Raw genomic sequence first — 16304 nt, forward strand, 5'->3', positions numbered from 1 at the left:
TTATTGCAGGTATTTTAGTTAGAGAAAAAATTCCTGGCACTAAGCCCTTAAGTATTTAAAAGATGCTTTCTATTCCATTTCCTGGGCATTGCACAGGACCTGAAAGGAAAAATTTGCAGATATTATTAAAATTGCATTTAAAAATAATTTAAAATAAAATTAAACTGGTTTGGGGTTTTGATCAAAATAAATTATTTAAAAATAACTTTTTTCTTTCACTGCTAAAAGCCAAGGTAATTGGGGCATTCAGCTTTCATTTATACAAACATTATTGTTGTGTAACTGAGCTGTGAGTTTCTGTGATTTCCAGTAGGCTATTGACTTTTGCGTTGACTTTCAGCCTCAGCTGTGCCCGTTTTAGACAATACTTGTCAATTCTTGACAATTCTTATTTATACACATAGACTTTTCTTGGTTAAAATCATTCTGCTTCCCTTTCAGCAGAAAATTTGCCCAGACAACCACAAGCTTGTGAAAAACAGGAAAATGACACATAATGAGGCGTTTTGGTGCTGAGGGACGGACAAAAGTTGAGCACAGGATGCAAAGGCCATGATTTATAGGAGTACAAATATAACCAACCTTTATTGTACTGAGGAAGTGGAGAATGGCAACAACAAAACAATCCAGTAATAGAAAAAGGCATGTAAAAGCTTCTTGACTTGATATTTGAGGTTGTGTTACCGGTGTTGTGGAACAGAATGCCCTTGTATTAGCTTAAATGCTTTGCACACTACATATAGACAGGCCTGATCCACAATCCCAGATTCTAGAATAAATTTCAATGATTTACACTGGGCCATCACTAAGCCAGGGCCTAGGATTTGATTGCCATTTATTAACTCAAACACATACAGCCAAATCCACAAATATTTGGATATTAATAAAGTCTACTGTACCACAGTACATTGAAGCTGAAATAAAAATCTAATATAATTAAATAATATAAATAAAATCATATAATTAATATAATAATTATTAATTAATTATTAAATAATTAATATAAATATTACTCAGTTCAGGCTTTAATTTGAAATCAGACATTAAAGTCATTCTAATTCTTTGCCTTGCAAATTGTCACGCTGTGACACGGTGAAACAAAAGGCAAGAGAGGATCCAAATGCAGATAGGACTTTACTGGACAAAAACAAGAAACAAACATACATACAGACAGACAGACAGGCAGGCAGGCAGGCAGGCAAAACAGATCAGGACACGGAACAGGAACAGAGAACAACATGAACCGAACAGAGAACAACATGAACCGAACAGAGAACAACATGAACCGAACAGAGAACAACATGAACCGAACAGAGAACAACATGAACCGAACAGAGAACAACATGAACCGAACAGAGAACAACATGAACCGAACAGAGAACAACATGAACCGAACAGAGAACAACATGAACCGAACAGAGAACAACATGAACCGAACAGAGAACAACATGAACCGAACAGAGAACAACATGAACCGAACAGAGAACAACATGAACCGAACAGAGAACAACATGAACCGAACAGAGAACAACATGAACCGAACAGAGAACAACATGAACCGAACACCAACAACGACCAACACCAGGGAAGTGAACAGAGAGTAAATATAGTAGACAGGAGCCAATCACAACGCAGAGATAATCAGAGACAAAGACAAGACACCTGGGGAAGAGATGGAATGTAATTAGTGTCCATGGTGAGCAATGAGTGGGCGGAGCAAACAATTAACATCAGGGAGAGACGCAGACAGAAACAAGGGGAAAACACCGACAGACACGTTACACAAATATCTTGGTTTTCTTTTAAAGTAAGTTTTATTTCACTGTCTATTTTGCATTTGGCTGAATCTGAGCAGATAATATAGCCATTTACCCTACACACTTCATCTTACTGATTTTGTCAGCAGTCACATCATCAAAAAATACAAAGGAACCAGTTCCATTACCAACCATACATGACCAAATTATAAGATAAAGCTGTATACCACCTTTCTAAAAGAAAGTAAATCCACCAATAAAAAATGTTTTATTTATGAAACCAGTTGGGAAAAAATACCCTTCCTACTTCAACAATATTAAGAGAGTAATTAGAAGCCAAGCTTTAATAATCAAATGCCCAAGATTAGTTAATCTTAAAGAAATGTGGCTACTTTTATAAATGCAGAACTTTTGGAGCACTAGAGAGTTTGTCTTCTAAGTAGAAAGGACATCACTATGACCCCCAAACGGTTTAAAAGTCACCTTTCTACAGAGAGGTTATTTACAAATGGAGAGCCTTCAAGACCATAGTGGGAGTTCTGGAAAAAGCCCCTACTCTCCAAAAAGAATAAGGCAGCACAACTCAGTTTAAAACCTAGTATTAACCCTAAACCCATGCATAGTGCCATGTTTGGTGAATGGATAAACAAGTAAAAAAATAAAAAACCAGATCAACTTTTTGGAATGGCCAATACAAAATCCAGACCACAACCCCTTTGAGATGCTGTGTCAGGATCTTAAGAGCTCTGTGCATATCAAATGCCTTCAAGAAACATGGGCCAAATACTCTCTAAAACAGTGTGGAGTACAAAAATCTATTTCAGAAAACGTGGTTCTACAAGTTACTGAATTCTGGTATTTTTCCCCCACCTGATTTCTGTATATTGGTTTACATTTTGGATAACATGATTACATGTTGAAATCTGTTGTATTTTCTTTTCACCTGAGGTTATTTTGTTTATAGAAGCACACAATTGTAATTAGGCCCTGGTGTACTTTTTTCCCCATGATTATGAGCTGTCTCTTTCCTTCTCCACACTCTTCCCTTCCCATTGGGGGCCTTCTCTAAGAGGCATTCCCATTGCCTTTGCCTCCTAGGAACAGTAAAAGCTTTTTAATATCTTCATTTTAAGAGAGAGAGAGAGACAGTGGGGAGAGTTTAGGATATCCTGTAAAACTCTGGGCATTGCTTGCTGTTCAGAAAACACATACACGTGAGGAAACTCCTCCACAGCTCTGCCATTTCCTTCCACTGTGCTAGTGCATTTCCTCATTTCCTGCTGCATTAACTTCTGGATCCTGTGTCTATTGTCATTGGCTATTTTTCTGCACACGTTGTAGCTTCTCCCTTCCTCTCGAATGGAGGACAGACACACACACTTACAAAAACTCAAAATCTCTCAGATGAATTCATTAAAGATGGCTGTGAGTATAGGGTTGCCATGAAGTGCACAGGGAGAAACTTCTCTTGCCGTGACACTTTACTTGATGTTCACTTAATAGGCAACACCATCAAGACACTTTTAGGGTAAGTGTGTCTAGCTCAGGTCTGACTAATTAAAGTCTTCAACAGTGCAGCTTATTGTTTTTTTGTTTTTTGTTTGGGGGGGGGGGTGTTCTTTTTTAAATAAAAACTAATGCCAGCAGATGTTTTTCTATACCTAGTTTCATTTATGTTTCATCACCATCTGGACCAGAACACCAAGTATTGCAAAATTTATAAACAAACAAACTGTGGACCTTTCCCCAATAATTGTAACTCTGTGATTTCATTTATTTATTAAGGCCAGAAACTGACTGCAAAGTTATGAGAGCATCAATCTCCCGTTTAAGTTTTTCCTCAAGGGACCCTTTATGGAACCGGTAAGAAATGTAACTTTTAGCAATCACAAACAGTTGATTAACTCACTACACTGTGGCAAGAAACCTGATCGTTTTTATGAAATGTATTAATTGATGATTGCTGTCCATAATCAGTGTTTATTTGATATATTACTTGTTAATAATGTTGATAATATTGCCTTCATTTGTGACATATTCTAACAAAATAACCCCACGATAATAGAAATAAAATTTTTTATGCTACACAGTAATATCAGATAATGTTTTAAGTAAGTAGAAAAATTGCAGATAGGCTTTTATATAAAACATCAATCAATAAGCTATATACATTTGTATGCCATTTTTAAATTCAAATAAAGTATTAGAATTATAAGTATAATTTGGAAAATATACATAGTAAGATATAAGTTTCAGATCAGAACAAGGAAATTAAAGACTTTATGTGTATATGATTTTATAGATATTTTGATAGTCACCTTATCATTTGATTCCAGTATCAAAAATGCTGATATCAAACGGAAAAAAAATGCTACTTGTAATGTATGCCATAATTTTCCATTTTAACCATAAAATCAAAATTAAAAAAAATGAGGGATTTAAACTTTTGTTGTCAAGTGCAATAGGTACAGTACAGTGGTAACACCTCAAGCAGCCCAATGGGGTGAACATTTCTGCAAGCCATTGTACTTAATGTTATAAATATTCAATAAGACAATTTTGGAGCATGTTGTTATAAATTAAATAAAATTATTCTATTTACATCATAAATATTCTAAAAGATATTGACAGATGTTCAGTCATTGGTCTCTCTTGAATTTGAATTTAAGTCAAAAATGCAGCTTGACAGAAGCCTTCCTCTTAAATACCCTCCTGTGGTGGTAAACTAACATGAACAGCTTTACCTCAAACTGAGTATTAATATTATTGTTATTCACCTTACAGCAGAACTATTGTCGGGGCTGATTTTGGAGAAAATCAATCAGCATCCAGTCACCATCAATGTGTTATAAATTACACTGAGTAACATTTTATAAAATATAGAAAATATTTTTTCCCCAAAATATCATGATTTTGTTACGTAATAATTATTTCCTTTATTTTTTTTTATTTATGTATATATTTTTTTTTCAATAACAAATCATAACAGATGATAAAATGCAATGCCATGTTATTGAAATCTTAAAATAGTAGCATAACATAAGGGAAAGAAAAAAATAATAATACAAATAAGGGGCATCGAGCAATACAATTATTTTAGAAAAGAGGAATTAACAGCCTTGTAATATTTATTTCCTAAAGCCCCTCTTCACAAGAGCGGCGGGTGACTTAGAGCATGCGCACTGCTACATCCGTCACTGGGGGCGGATAAAGCAGAGGGGAGAGAGAGTGAGAGTGAGAGAGAGATGCAGTTAGCTTTGAAACCCAGTGAATAATCAGACAGCCTAGTTGTTGACTAGTACGTGGACCTCCAACGGTGGCCCTTTGAGATGCTTATTTGTTAGCAGTTAGCATTAGCGGCGCTTGTTTTGAACATCACCGTGTTGTTGTCCCTCCGTCTGCAGCTCATTTCACGGCGTGTGATGGAATTGGGACCAGATCCATGACTTAGGCGCGTCGGGGCTTTAAACGCAAAAACGTTCGCAAAAAAACAAACAAACAAAAAAACCGGACAGTATTTAATACATGAGGGTTGTTTTTATTGAAAGCAGAAGTTTTTTTTTCTGTGTGTTTTTCCACCCAGTTCGCTAACACCGCTGTGCTGCTCCTGGCATCTTGTGCGCCGCTACACATCGGAAGTTTATTTTCGGTCAATAGTTTCCGTTTTCTGAACACACATTTCCACCTTTTGTTTGGACTACACGTCGTTGTAGGATGCCGGATCAAATATCGGTGTCCGAGTTTCTGTCCGAGGCGACGGAGGACTATAACTCACCCACGACATCCAGCTTCACGACCCGCCTCCAGAGCTGCAGGAACAGCGTCAGTGTGCTAGAGGAGGTGAGAGCTGCAAAACATGGCCTGCGTGTGTCAGGGTGTATCAGCAAACCGCACGGATGGTGATCAGGCAAACACATGCGAACTGGGCGATATTGTTCAGTTTCTCACCAGCTGTATGCATTCAGTGTGTGTGTGTGTGTGTGTGTATGTGTGTATATATGTATATATGTATGTGTGTATATATATATATATATATATATATATATATATATATATATATATATATATATATATACTGTATACTGTATACATATGTACAGTGTGTGTATGTATATATGTATGTATGTACAGTGTGTGTATGTGTATGTATATGTGTGTGTGTATGTGTGTATATATATATATATATATATATATATATATATATATATATATATATATATATATATATATATACACACACACACTACACACACATACACTGTACAGTATGTATACTGTATACATATGTGTGTGTGTGTGTGTGTGTGTGTGTGTGTGTGTGTGTGTATGTATATGTGTGTTTATGTATGTATGTGTGTGTATTTATGTATGTGTGTATGTATGTCTGTATATATATATATATATATATATATATATATATATATATATATATATATATATATATATATATATACACACACACACACATACATACATACACGTATATACACATACACACAGACACACACACGGCAGATGGAGCAGAGTAAAGCTTTGCCATTCAACTTGGATTTCAAGTCAAGTCAATGAGCTTTTTATTGTCATTTCATCCATATATAGATTAAGCATTACACAGTGAGATTTCTCCAGTGCTACATAAAACAAACATAGAGCTAAGGACTTAAAAAAATGTCTTGTATAATATTATAGATTATATATAGATCTATATAATATAGATTTCTTATCTAATATTAATTCAGTGATTGGCAGTGATTGGAAATACCAAATGCAGTAATTTGTACTTAAAGCAAAGTTATTTGTATTTGTCTTCAGCCAATTCAGCCAATTCACTTCTTCTTATTATTATCATTATTAGCATCAGTCATGCACAATTTTCCTAAAGAAGTGCAAGTTCAAATCTGTTATCAATAAATCCATCAAAATAAGAAATAATTCAAGTGTTTGAAAGGCTCCTGCAATGTTGGTAAAACTTTTCAGTAGAAAGTAGCTACTGCATTTCCAGGAAGTCCCTAGAAGGTACCAGATGAGCTAGATAATATTCAGTGCACTGTCATGATTTGGATATAAAAACGTGAAGAACGTCTTAGAATAAAAAAACAATAATTTATACATTATACATAATTATACAAATAAACTGTCTTTTATCATAATGATATAAGCTAACTTGATCTAAAACATATTTACATTCAATCATTCATCTTCATGAATTGGATCAGGAGCCTTTCATGGGATCTTTAGGTGTAAGGAGGGATGTTCAGTTCATTGTAGGGCAACATACACATGCTTATATACTCATTCACAACTATAGGCAGTTTAGTATATTAAGTCCTCCAACTGGCATGTTTTTGGGATGTGGGAGGACTACAGAGAAAGCCACAGTGGCATGGGGAAACTTGGGAAACTCCACACAGACTGTAACTGAAGCTCAGGACTGAATAATGGACGTTGGTGCTGTGAGGCAACAAGGCTACTTACTACACCACTATGCTGTCCTATGCGTTAAAAAATATGAATCATGAATGTAAACAAAATGTAGGCAGTTTGTAGAAGGTATTAGGGAGACACAAAGGAAGCAGTTGCCGATGGACTAACTTTTATTGTTTATTATATAACCCAGAAGAATGTTTGAAACGAAGAACAAATTGTACACATATGGGAAAAGCACAGGTGATTAGCGATTGTTCATTGGCAGCTGTAATGAACAGTGGTTGGTTGTTGCTGTGGTTTCTTTTTGGTAACATTGATCGTTTGATAGGAACAGTGGTGATCAGTGGTTGGTTGTTGGGAGCTTTGGCAATTAGTGATTGGGCATTTGGAACAGTGATTGGTTGGTGGGAACAGTAGTGATCAGGGATTTGTCGTTGGGGATATTGGTGTTCATCGGTTGGTTGTTTGGAGCTGTGATGGTCAGTGGGTTGTTATTTGGAGATGTGGTCAATGGTTGGTTATTGGGACAGTGGGGATAATTGGTTGGTCATTGGAAGAAGTGGCAATCAGTACTTTTGTCTTTGGGAAAAGTGATTGGTTGTTGGGAACATTGTTGATAAGTGATTGATCAGTGTGGATAATAATCAGTGATTTGTCATTGGGGCAATGGTGATAAGTGGTAAGTCAAGCTTTGGTGATCAGTTTAGATTATGGGGTGATTTTGGATGTCAAGGTAGAAATAAACACTTTTAGAATTTGTCCTGAAAAAAAATTGCCATCATTTTAACACAGAGTAATATATTTACATCCATAGTAGTCTTTTCCAGATTTAACTTGATGCTGTTTACGTCCCTGTGATGCAATGTGGTGTGAGGAAAATTACTTCTTTATTTTGCTTTGTAACGCCATGTGTGCTAAACCAAGTGTTTATGCAATGGATTTGCCTGCAAACTTGTACAACTATGTATACTGCCGCAAATAAAAATACTCTGAGCACAAGTTAAAAATTTTCCATACTGTTTTCAGTAATTCACTTTAAAGTAATACTTTTATGGCCATTTAATGTAAATACACTAATATACTGAATGTGAGGAACAGCATTCTTGAGCTGAAGTGACCTATGATTATGTATGGGGGAGTTGCTGCCTCTCTTTAAAGCTTGTCAACTTATTTTCGTTAGTCTTTTCTTGCAATGAGCTGTAATGTCTGTGGTGACTTCCCATTTACTACAAAAAAAGAATAATATTGACATTTTCTAAGATTACTGAATTAATTTTTTTCTACTGTTTTCTTCAGAAATGTTTGACAGAAGTGGTATCAGGTGAATATCTGTATACTTCGCTTTACTGCAATCACAGTGACTTCTTACTTGCCCCAGTGTGAGCAAAGCTGCATCTAGTTACAAATTTCTACTATTATTTACTGTACTTAGTAGAAATCTTTGTTTCACATGCTGAAGGGAAGGCAGTTAGCAGAGTGGCTGCATGATTTTTGTTACCAAATCATTGTAATTTAGTTCAGCAAAGTATATTTGAGTATTCTTTGAGAACATCTCTATCAGAATTGTTCCATTAAGTTAATTACCAAAGAAGTAGATATGCTGCTTCTGTATATTGCAATGTTGCCCATTCTTTTTTTTAAAATCAGCTGAAATAGGGAAGTTTCAGACTACAAGTTCGCACAAACCACAATCTTATTTTGTCACTTACTGCAAGCACTGTGCTCTACAGAAGTGACCGGCCATCAGAAACATTTAACATTCACAACCATACTTGCAGGAATATTAACATAGACTAATCTGTCTATAGACCTTAGAATTAATTCATTATAAAACAATAGCTCTGTGGTGGTCCTGTAAATCGTGTGCACAGATAAAGCACCTATTGTTAATCTACCTTTTTAGCATAGAATTTTATAATGCTGATGCGGCTTCTGCGATCCTGATTCTATGTAAACTTAAGATATTAACATCACTTGGACTATCAAGGGCTGAATCTCGACCTGTTGCTAAATATATTTTAAAATAATTATATATTTGTTTGTTCGTAGGACTGTGGTCTGCTTGAATTTTAGACAGCCATTTATATTACTTTATGGGCAAACAGTGTGTTCTGTTTTATATAAATATATGAGTCTATATGAGACTGTTATGTCTAGCACATTTGCTGTGCATTCATGGCTTTAAAAAGAAACACAATCATTAGAACCTCATAAAAAGCCATGCAGATATATGATGTGTATGAGTCTCTTTTCAGTTACACAATTGCATTTCCACCCACGTGATTATACGCCATGTTACAGAGAAGTTTCAGAAACCTTTGAGGAACTCAAGAATTCCAGGATCTTGTGAGGAACTAATGAGTAACTAAACTACATGAGAACTCCTGTACAAAAAATATCTTGTTCTGTGTTTCCACGTCACTTCTTGAACCAACAATAGCAGCAATACAAACTGCAAGGCAGTGAACCTGGAGGCAGTGGAGACCTTTTATTTCTTTTGCTTAGTTGTGTGAATATGATGCTAAAGATGAGGTAGATTGTTGATCTAAGAGCCTGCAAAATTATGTACTACTTACTCTGTGCTGTTTGTTACACTCAGACATTACATGGCTGTAATGCAAAAAACACACTCTTTTTTTGTTTGATTGGTTTTAAAGAAAATGCCAGTAAGTGTCTAAACCTCAGCATATGTTATGCTGTGACAGTTTTCACCTGCCATTCCCAAGCAGTATGACATTGTTCAGCGGTTTGTGTGGTGTTTATGCACATGACAGCTGGCGCATCTAAGTGGACAAATGTGTGTTACATGACCAAGGCTGTAAACTGTTACAAATAGGCTTGTGATGTTGCCACAGCAATGAGTAAACTTCCTTCTCTTTAGAAAAATTGGTCATGGGATGTTAAACTATATTTAGGGGAATATCATATTGAATGAATTGACTGAATGTGAAGACGTATGCAATTTGCTATTGCAGTGTTCCAATCAGTCATATTGAGTGTGTGTGGAGCAGTATGAGTTTAGGTGAATGAGGGGTTTGGCACTCCTGAAAATTTGGTAATGAAGATGCTTTAAACTTCACTGTTTAAGCTGTAAAGATTCAAATCACCAAAGCTGATTTGCTAAAGATAAGACCAATATAGGATAACTAAGATAAGTCAGAAATTGATTTCCTACAGGATTAACAGAGTGGTTTCCTTAGACATGGCACACAAAAGGGTTTATATTCACCAGCAAGACATGATGCACAGCTGGAATTTGAATTGCTTTATCTAACAGCCAGACTCCTTCATATATGTTCTCTGCTCATAACACATAGACTCTCACTCTGAAGTTGCTGACAAGTTGATAAGGTCACATCCAAATCATCCTGGCATGACTTTATCTCCCTGTGCTCCTGTTTACCCTCAGTATACTGTAGTATAATTACTTCTTGTGTAAATTGGAAATGACCACTGCATCCAATGCACAGCATCATCTCCATGCAGTGGATCAGTTTCAGTTACATGCATGCTCCAGTCACTGCCCTGCTCTACAGACAGACTTCATTCCTCCCCCTTGCCATGCGGCTCTTTAATTCCACTCTGGGAAGTGCTACTTCTACTCTGCTTGCAAGCCTAGGAGTACCTGATGCTTGTTTTGTTGAAGATCATAACCTTTTTTATTGTCCTATATTGCTTTTCAGCACACACACAAGGTTTTGTAAGTTCATCTTTTTCCCTCGGCTCTCGCTCGACCCGCTTTTATCCCTGCTGCAGCTCACAGTCATTATTTACATTCAACACAGGTGTTTGATCCTTACTATGCACTTCCCTTGTCTCAGCCCCACAATTCACCAAGCTAGGCTGGACCACACCATTGCTTCCAAAACGTTCAACATTATAAAATTACAATAAATAAAACTTAATGACCATGTCTTTAGCCCCCATTGAATCAGTGCGGAAAAGCAGCCTAAATGCATCAGGGAGTTTGTAGTCCGTGCACATTATGGGGATCCACTGTACATTTGAAGTATTACAACCCGGATACTGTATTGTTTCAGTCCACGCACTCACGCACTCACTCACTCACTCACTCACTCAAAGAATATGCATACACACATAATCTGTTACATAGTTTATGACTGTCTGTGGTGTATAAAAGCTGAGTCATTTCCCCTTGTGTGTTGATTGTAAATTATGCATGGGTTACAGGGTCAATATTTAATGCTGCTGTAACTTGAGGTTGAATAGTCTCCAGGGAAATTAGCAAATCTAAAACTCCCCAAAAAAGTCAGCTAGTGTACTTGTGCTGACTAAATTTTTTCTTTGTTCTCCCAGATGTTTAGGTGATTTGTTTTGGTGATTAATACAAGTAGGTGCAGTGCTTTTATGGGTTGTTTTCCAAACCTTTTAACACATTAATTTACAATACTCTAGTAATAACTTTTATTTATTTTATATTTTATTCTTATCTCTCCCACTTTTAATTATCAATAATTTTTTTCTTTAAACATGAACACTTATAACAAAACATTTAACTTCATTAAATTACTGAACTAACGTTTAGTTGCATAATCATTGTTTTTGATAACTGCATTGCATCGAGCCAACCAACTTCTTGCACCTAGAAATGGACATATCAGTCCAGACTGAACAAACTACCTTGCACATTATGGGTCTGTTGTAATTAAACAAGTAAATTATTTGCAATGCAGAAATATAACTATAACAACCGGGAAACTGGAATATTAGTTATTATANATATATATATATATATATATATATATATATATATATATATATATATATATATATATATATATATATATATTAATATAGTTTATTATAATATATATATTATATATTATTTTTTTTGTTTTTTTTTAACTGACAAAAAAGTCACCACATGGATTTAACTAAGCAAATAGGCAAGAGTTTCCAACAAATTATTTAACCCTAACTGATACAGTGCTTAGTTCTCATTTTTTAAACAACCATGTTGGAAACATATTCTGTGGTTGTGGAAAAGATGTTACTTTGTTTTAGAGTCAAATTATTGTCCTGCATTGTCAAGCAAATTATTGTCAAGCAAAGAAAACAACAAGGAAATTGCTAAAACTACTAAAATTGGGTTAAAAACTGTCCAATTCATTATTAAAATCTGGAAGGATAGTGATTTACCATTATCTTTGAAGAAGAAATGTGGTCAAAAAAATATTGACTGATAATGATTTGAGATCAATTAAATGTTTGGTGAAATCAAATCAAATAAAAAATAAAGAACAACAGCACATGTTGCTATATAAATTAAATGTGTTATTCGGCTATGGTTAATAGTGAAAGTAAAGTTCCACTTGCACAATGTGATAAGAATCCACAAGGTTGGGACAGCTGTGCAGCCTTAAGAAGACCACTTATACGTGAGGCTAATCAGAAAAATGCTTTAATTTGCTTAAAGTTTAAAGATTGGACTCAATCTTTTTTACGCAATGGAAAACAATGGAAAACATTGGAAGAAGGTCATGTGGTCTGATGAGTCCACATTTCCCATGTTCCGGAATCATGTGCATACCGGGTTAAGAGAGCATACCGGGTGAAGTGACGCACCCATCATGCCTAGAGCCTTCCATACAAGCCTGTGGGAGCAGTGTTACGATCTGGGGTTGCTTCAGTTTGTCAGGGCTAGGTTCAGCAACATTAATTAACCTAGTATATGATTGCCAGTGTAAATACTAGTAAAGATTTTTCATCAGGGAGCATGAGACGAACATGGAATACCCACCACAAGAGTCCAGACCCTAAATCCCCCTCCCATGTAAAACATGCTAATAGATCTAATGTATACCAACTACTAAGGTATACCAACAGCTAATATTCCTTCAAATTTTGAATTTTTTCCTTCATTGACATGTAGTCAAAGTCTACATTGACTGTTTTTCTATGATGATTGCATAGCTGTGTACCTGATTTTTGGCTACTGGTTTCCTCATAGTTACATGTCAGATTCCAGACAGAGAGACTTGTTTTTCTGTGGTGTTGTAAAAAGCAGTAAATGTGAGTTATGTATGGTATTTCCTAAAGGTTTATTTTTGGTTTCTGACTCAATGGCAAGTGAAGATGTTTCCGTTCCATCAAGTAGTTTGTTTGAGTTTTTATCAACCATGCAGATTTTACTGAGAGAAACTTTTCTTCTCATGAAGTTCAGGGTGTTTTATTTTTGACCGCAACTAGTCTCGTAGCCCAGCAGCATTGTGTTCCTGTGACTTTTAGTGTGTCATATGAGTATTCAATCGTAACTATCTAGACTTCCTTTCTGGGGATGTTTTTGTTTTGAATGCACTGGTTGTAACAATAGGTGGTAAGATCTTAAGATCCTTCAAGCTTAATATAGTAACATGGCAAATGTTTCCCAACAGGATGCAATGTTGCTCCCTCACCATAAGTTACTCTTGGTTATCTGTTCTTTTTGTGTGTTTTCCCTTTGTACACAAGTATGCTCAATAGACACTTTAAAAGAAAGCTAGCTATAGTGTTTTTCTCCATAATACCCCAAGAACTGTGTTTTTATTGGCATCATGGATTCAAGTAAAAAGAGAATTTTAATGAAGTTTGGTGTCCAAGAAGGCAAAACTGGGTGTTCCAGATGACAGTGATTCATACCTTCCACCCAAATCCACACTTCCTCTGACTAAAACCTCTGTGGAGGAAACCTGTGGAGGAATAAGAGAGGACTGTGGGCCCTGGCAAGTCTGGAGTAATTCTGTGCTCTCAGATTTCTGTCCATTCAAAAGGACAGGGCGACGTCTGTACCAAATTATTGCACGTCACCTCTGTGGTAAAATTCTCGCATTCAGACCAATAAAATTGGTATAGTAGGAGTGTGTTTCAAGTGTATTGTATTTCATACAACTTTTTATGATCTAAGAAATTTTCCCCTTTTTTAGCTTCAAAATGGTTTGCTTTTCTCTCATAAACAGAAGGTATTTCCTTTTTAACATGTAGGTTTTCCCTTTTTAATAACAGATGCATTCTTTTCACACTACTCAAATCAAGAGTGTACAATCCAAGGTACATCTGGGCAAAAACAAACAAACAAACAAAAAAAAACAAAACACTTGTCACATGTTCCAATATATTTGATCATTTCAAAAAAGGGTGGGTTTAAATAAAAGTTGCTGACAGTTCAGGGTGGTTCTTAAATGTTTCTTGCAAAACTCGGCTGTGATAATTTCTTTCCGTTATGTTGTTTAAGAGAGGTTACTAAAGTGCTGAATGCACACTTGCCATTAGTTGTGACATACAGATGCATTGTTTTGTTTATTGTATTGTTTAGGCATCCTTATGTAGTTTTTAAAAAAGTGATTTGGGATTAAATAAGATTTCCAGATACATATAAGATCCAGCTAGATATTCAAATTTCAATTCAGTTCAATTTCAATTTAATTGTATAGAACTTTATTAAAAAGTACTTTGTTTCAAAGCAGTTTTACAGAAGTATAGAACAGTAGAATAAAAATGTAATAAATAAATCTTTATCAGCAAGCCTGAGGCAATGGTGGCAAGGAAAATTTCCCTGAAAGAATATGAGGAAGAAACCTTAAGAGGAACCAGGTTACATAACGTCCTTTCTACAACAGGTTACAGTCGAGTGGAATTGTACAACATAGAGCTAATTCCTTCCTGCGAAACTCTGCAAATATTCAGTGATGAATATTCGAGCACAAAGCTGACCGCTTCAATGTCTGTTCAAAGACAGCGTGATAGTCTCCAAGTGGTTCTTTCCACAGTAGTCTCATAGATCACAGGCTGTCCATTCAGATCCATCTGCAGAACCATCAGGAGACGAGACTTCAACCGGAGGTAGGATGGAGCAGGCAGGCCCAGAAAGAAGAAGCAGTCACACTGGGAACACAGAAGACTGGGAGCTTGGGACTAGCATGTATAGCTAGCTAGGGAGATATTTAAGGTATTTCAGATATTTCAGATAGATAGATAGATAGATAGATAGAAAATTAGGTATGCTTGTAATATGCTCTGACAGCATAACTAAAACGGAGAAGGTGACACAGACTTGAGGGCTTCCTGGTACATAACCAGGTCCAACCACTCCACAGTCAGCAAACCTTAGTGTCATGGGAGGGTAGTAAAGCAACAGCATCCAAACATCAATAACTCTATGTGAAGTGGAGCGCTGTGTTGAAGAAATCATCCCAAGTTCCAGAGTAAAAATTTAAAGTTGATGGGGCTTTGTCTTTGTTTTTTCTGTTTGAAGGTTGGTCATTACAAGTTACTGCCTCTAGCATTATGCCCTTTTATATTTTCCTAAAATCTGAGACGGTAGAAACCCTTATTTTTCTGTCCAATTTATAACTTCAGTTATGGACAAATAAAATATTTATTGCAGTTAGCTGAAATGGCATCATAAGCTTCTCCACATCGAGAGGAGTCAGCTGAGGTGGCTCGGGCATCTGTTTCGGATGCCTCCTGGACGCCTCCCTGGGGAGGTGTTCCAGGCATGTCCAACCGGGAGGAGGCCCCGGGTAAGACCTAGGACACGCTGGAGGAAGTGTCTGGGGAGAGGGAAGTCTGGGCATCCCTGCTTAGACTGCTGCCCCTGCGACCCAGCCCCGAATAAGTGGTAGAAGATGGATGGATGGCGTCATAAGCCAGGAAAAATTAATATAAAATAAGCCTGTTTCAAACAGGTCCCCAGGAATATAGATGGAAAATGTCTATTGGTGTTAGAACTTCTTGTGAACTACTTAGCTTATTAAATAAATTGATACAGACTAAGGAAAGCAAATAAGGACACAAACATTTTGATTAGGGCTGCAGCTATCGATTATTTTAGTACTATACTTTTGCTAAAATTACAAACAAATAACTGTGAAAACAACTAAACCCATTTAGTGCATTTAATTGCCATATTACATTCTCTGTTGGATTGTCGAATTTGGCAAAAATGTCTTCAAGCTACTCTGCAAGATATGCTGCTGTGTGTCTCTTCAAGCGGCATTGTGCTCAGACTGTGGGACTGTGTGTGTGGGGACATCATAACTAGCCACCATATTTATTCACTACATAAAGCCACAATCAACATACATTTTTACATTTCAACTAGCAATCATAATGATTTAGGCT

At 36.2% G+C, this 16304-nt stretch overlaps 1 protein-coding gene across 6 annotated transcripts in view; it reads left to right on the forward strand.

Moving 5' to 3' along the window:
• Positions 1 to 3184: 3184 nt before the first annotated feature.
• The window catches only part of asap1b (ArfGAP with SH3 domain, ankyrin repeat and PH domain 1b), a 74635-nt gene continuing 61515 nt past the window's right edge, over positions 3185 to 16304 (forward strand). For 4 of the 6 annotated variants that reach the window (XM_027173010.2, XM_047808802.1, XM_047808801.1 and 1 more), the window contains exons 1-2: positions 3543 to 3620; positions 5471 to 5597. In XM_027173010.2, the coding sequence (XP_027028811.2) occupies positions 3565 to 3620; positions 5471 to 5597 (183 nt within the window). In that variant the 5' untranslated portion in view covers positions 3543 to 3564. Of the gene's footprint in view, positions 3286 to 3542; positions 3621 to 5470; positions 5598 to 16304 lie in introns of those variants that run through there. The other 2 variants (XM_027172975.2, XM_027173001.2) reach the window with 2 other exon arrangements.

Source organism: Tachysurus fulvidraco, chromosome 25 (assembly GCF_022655615.1).
Source record: "Tachysurus fulvidraco isolate hzauxx_2018 chromosome 25, HZAU_PFXX_2.0, whole genome shotgun sequence".
NCBI lineage: Eukaryota > Metazoa > Chordata > Actinopteri > Siluriformes > Bagridae > Tachysurus > Tachysurus fulvidraco.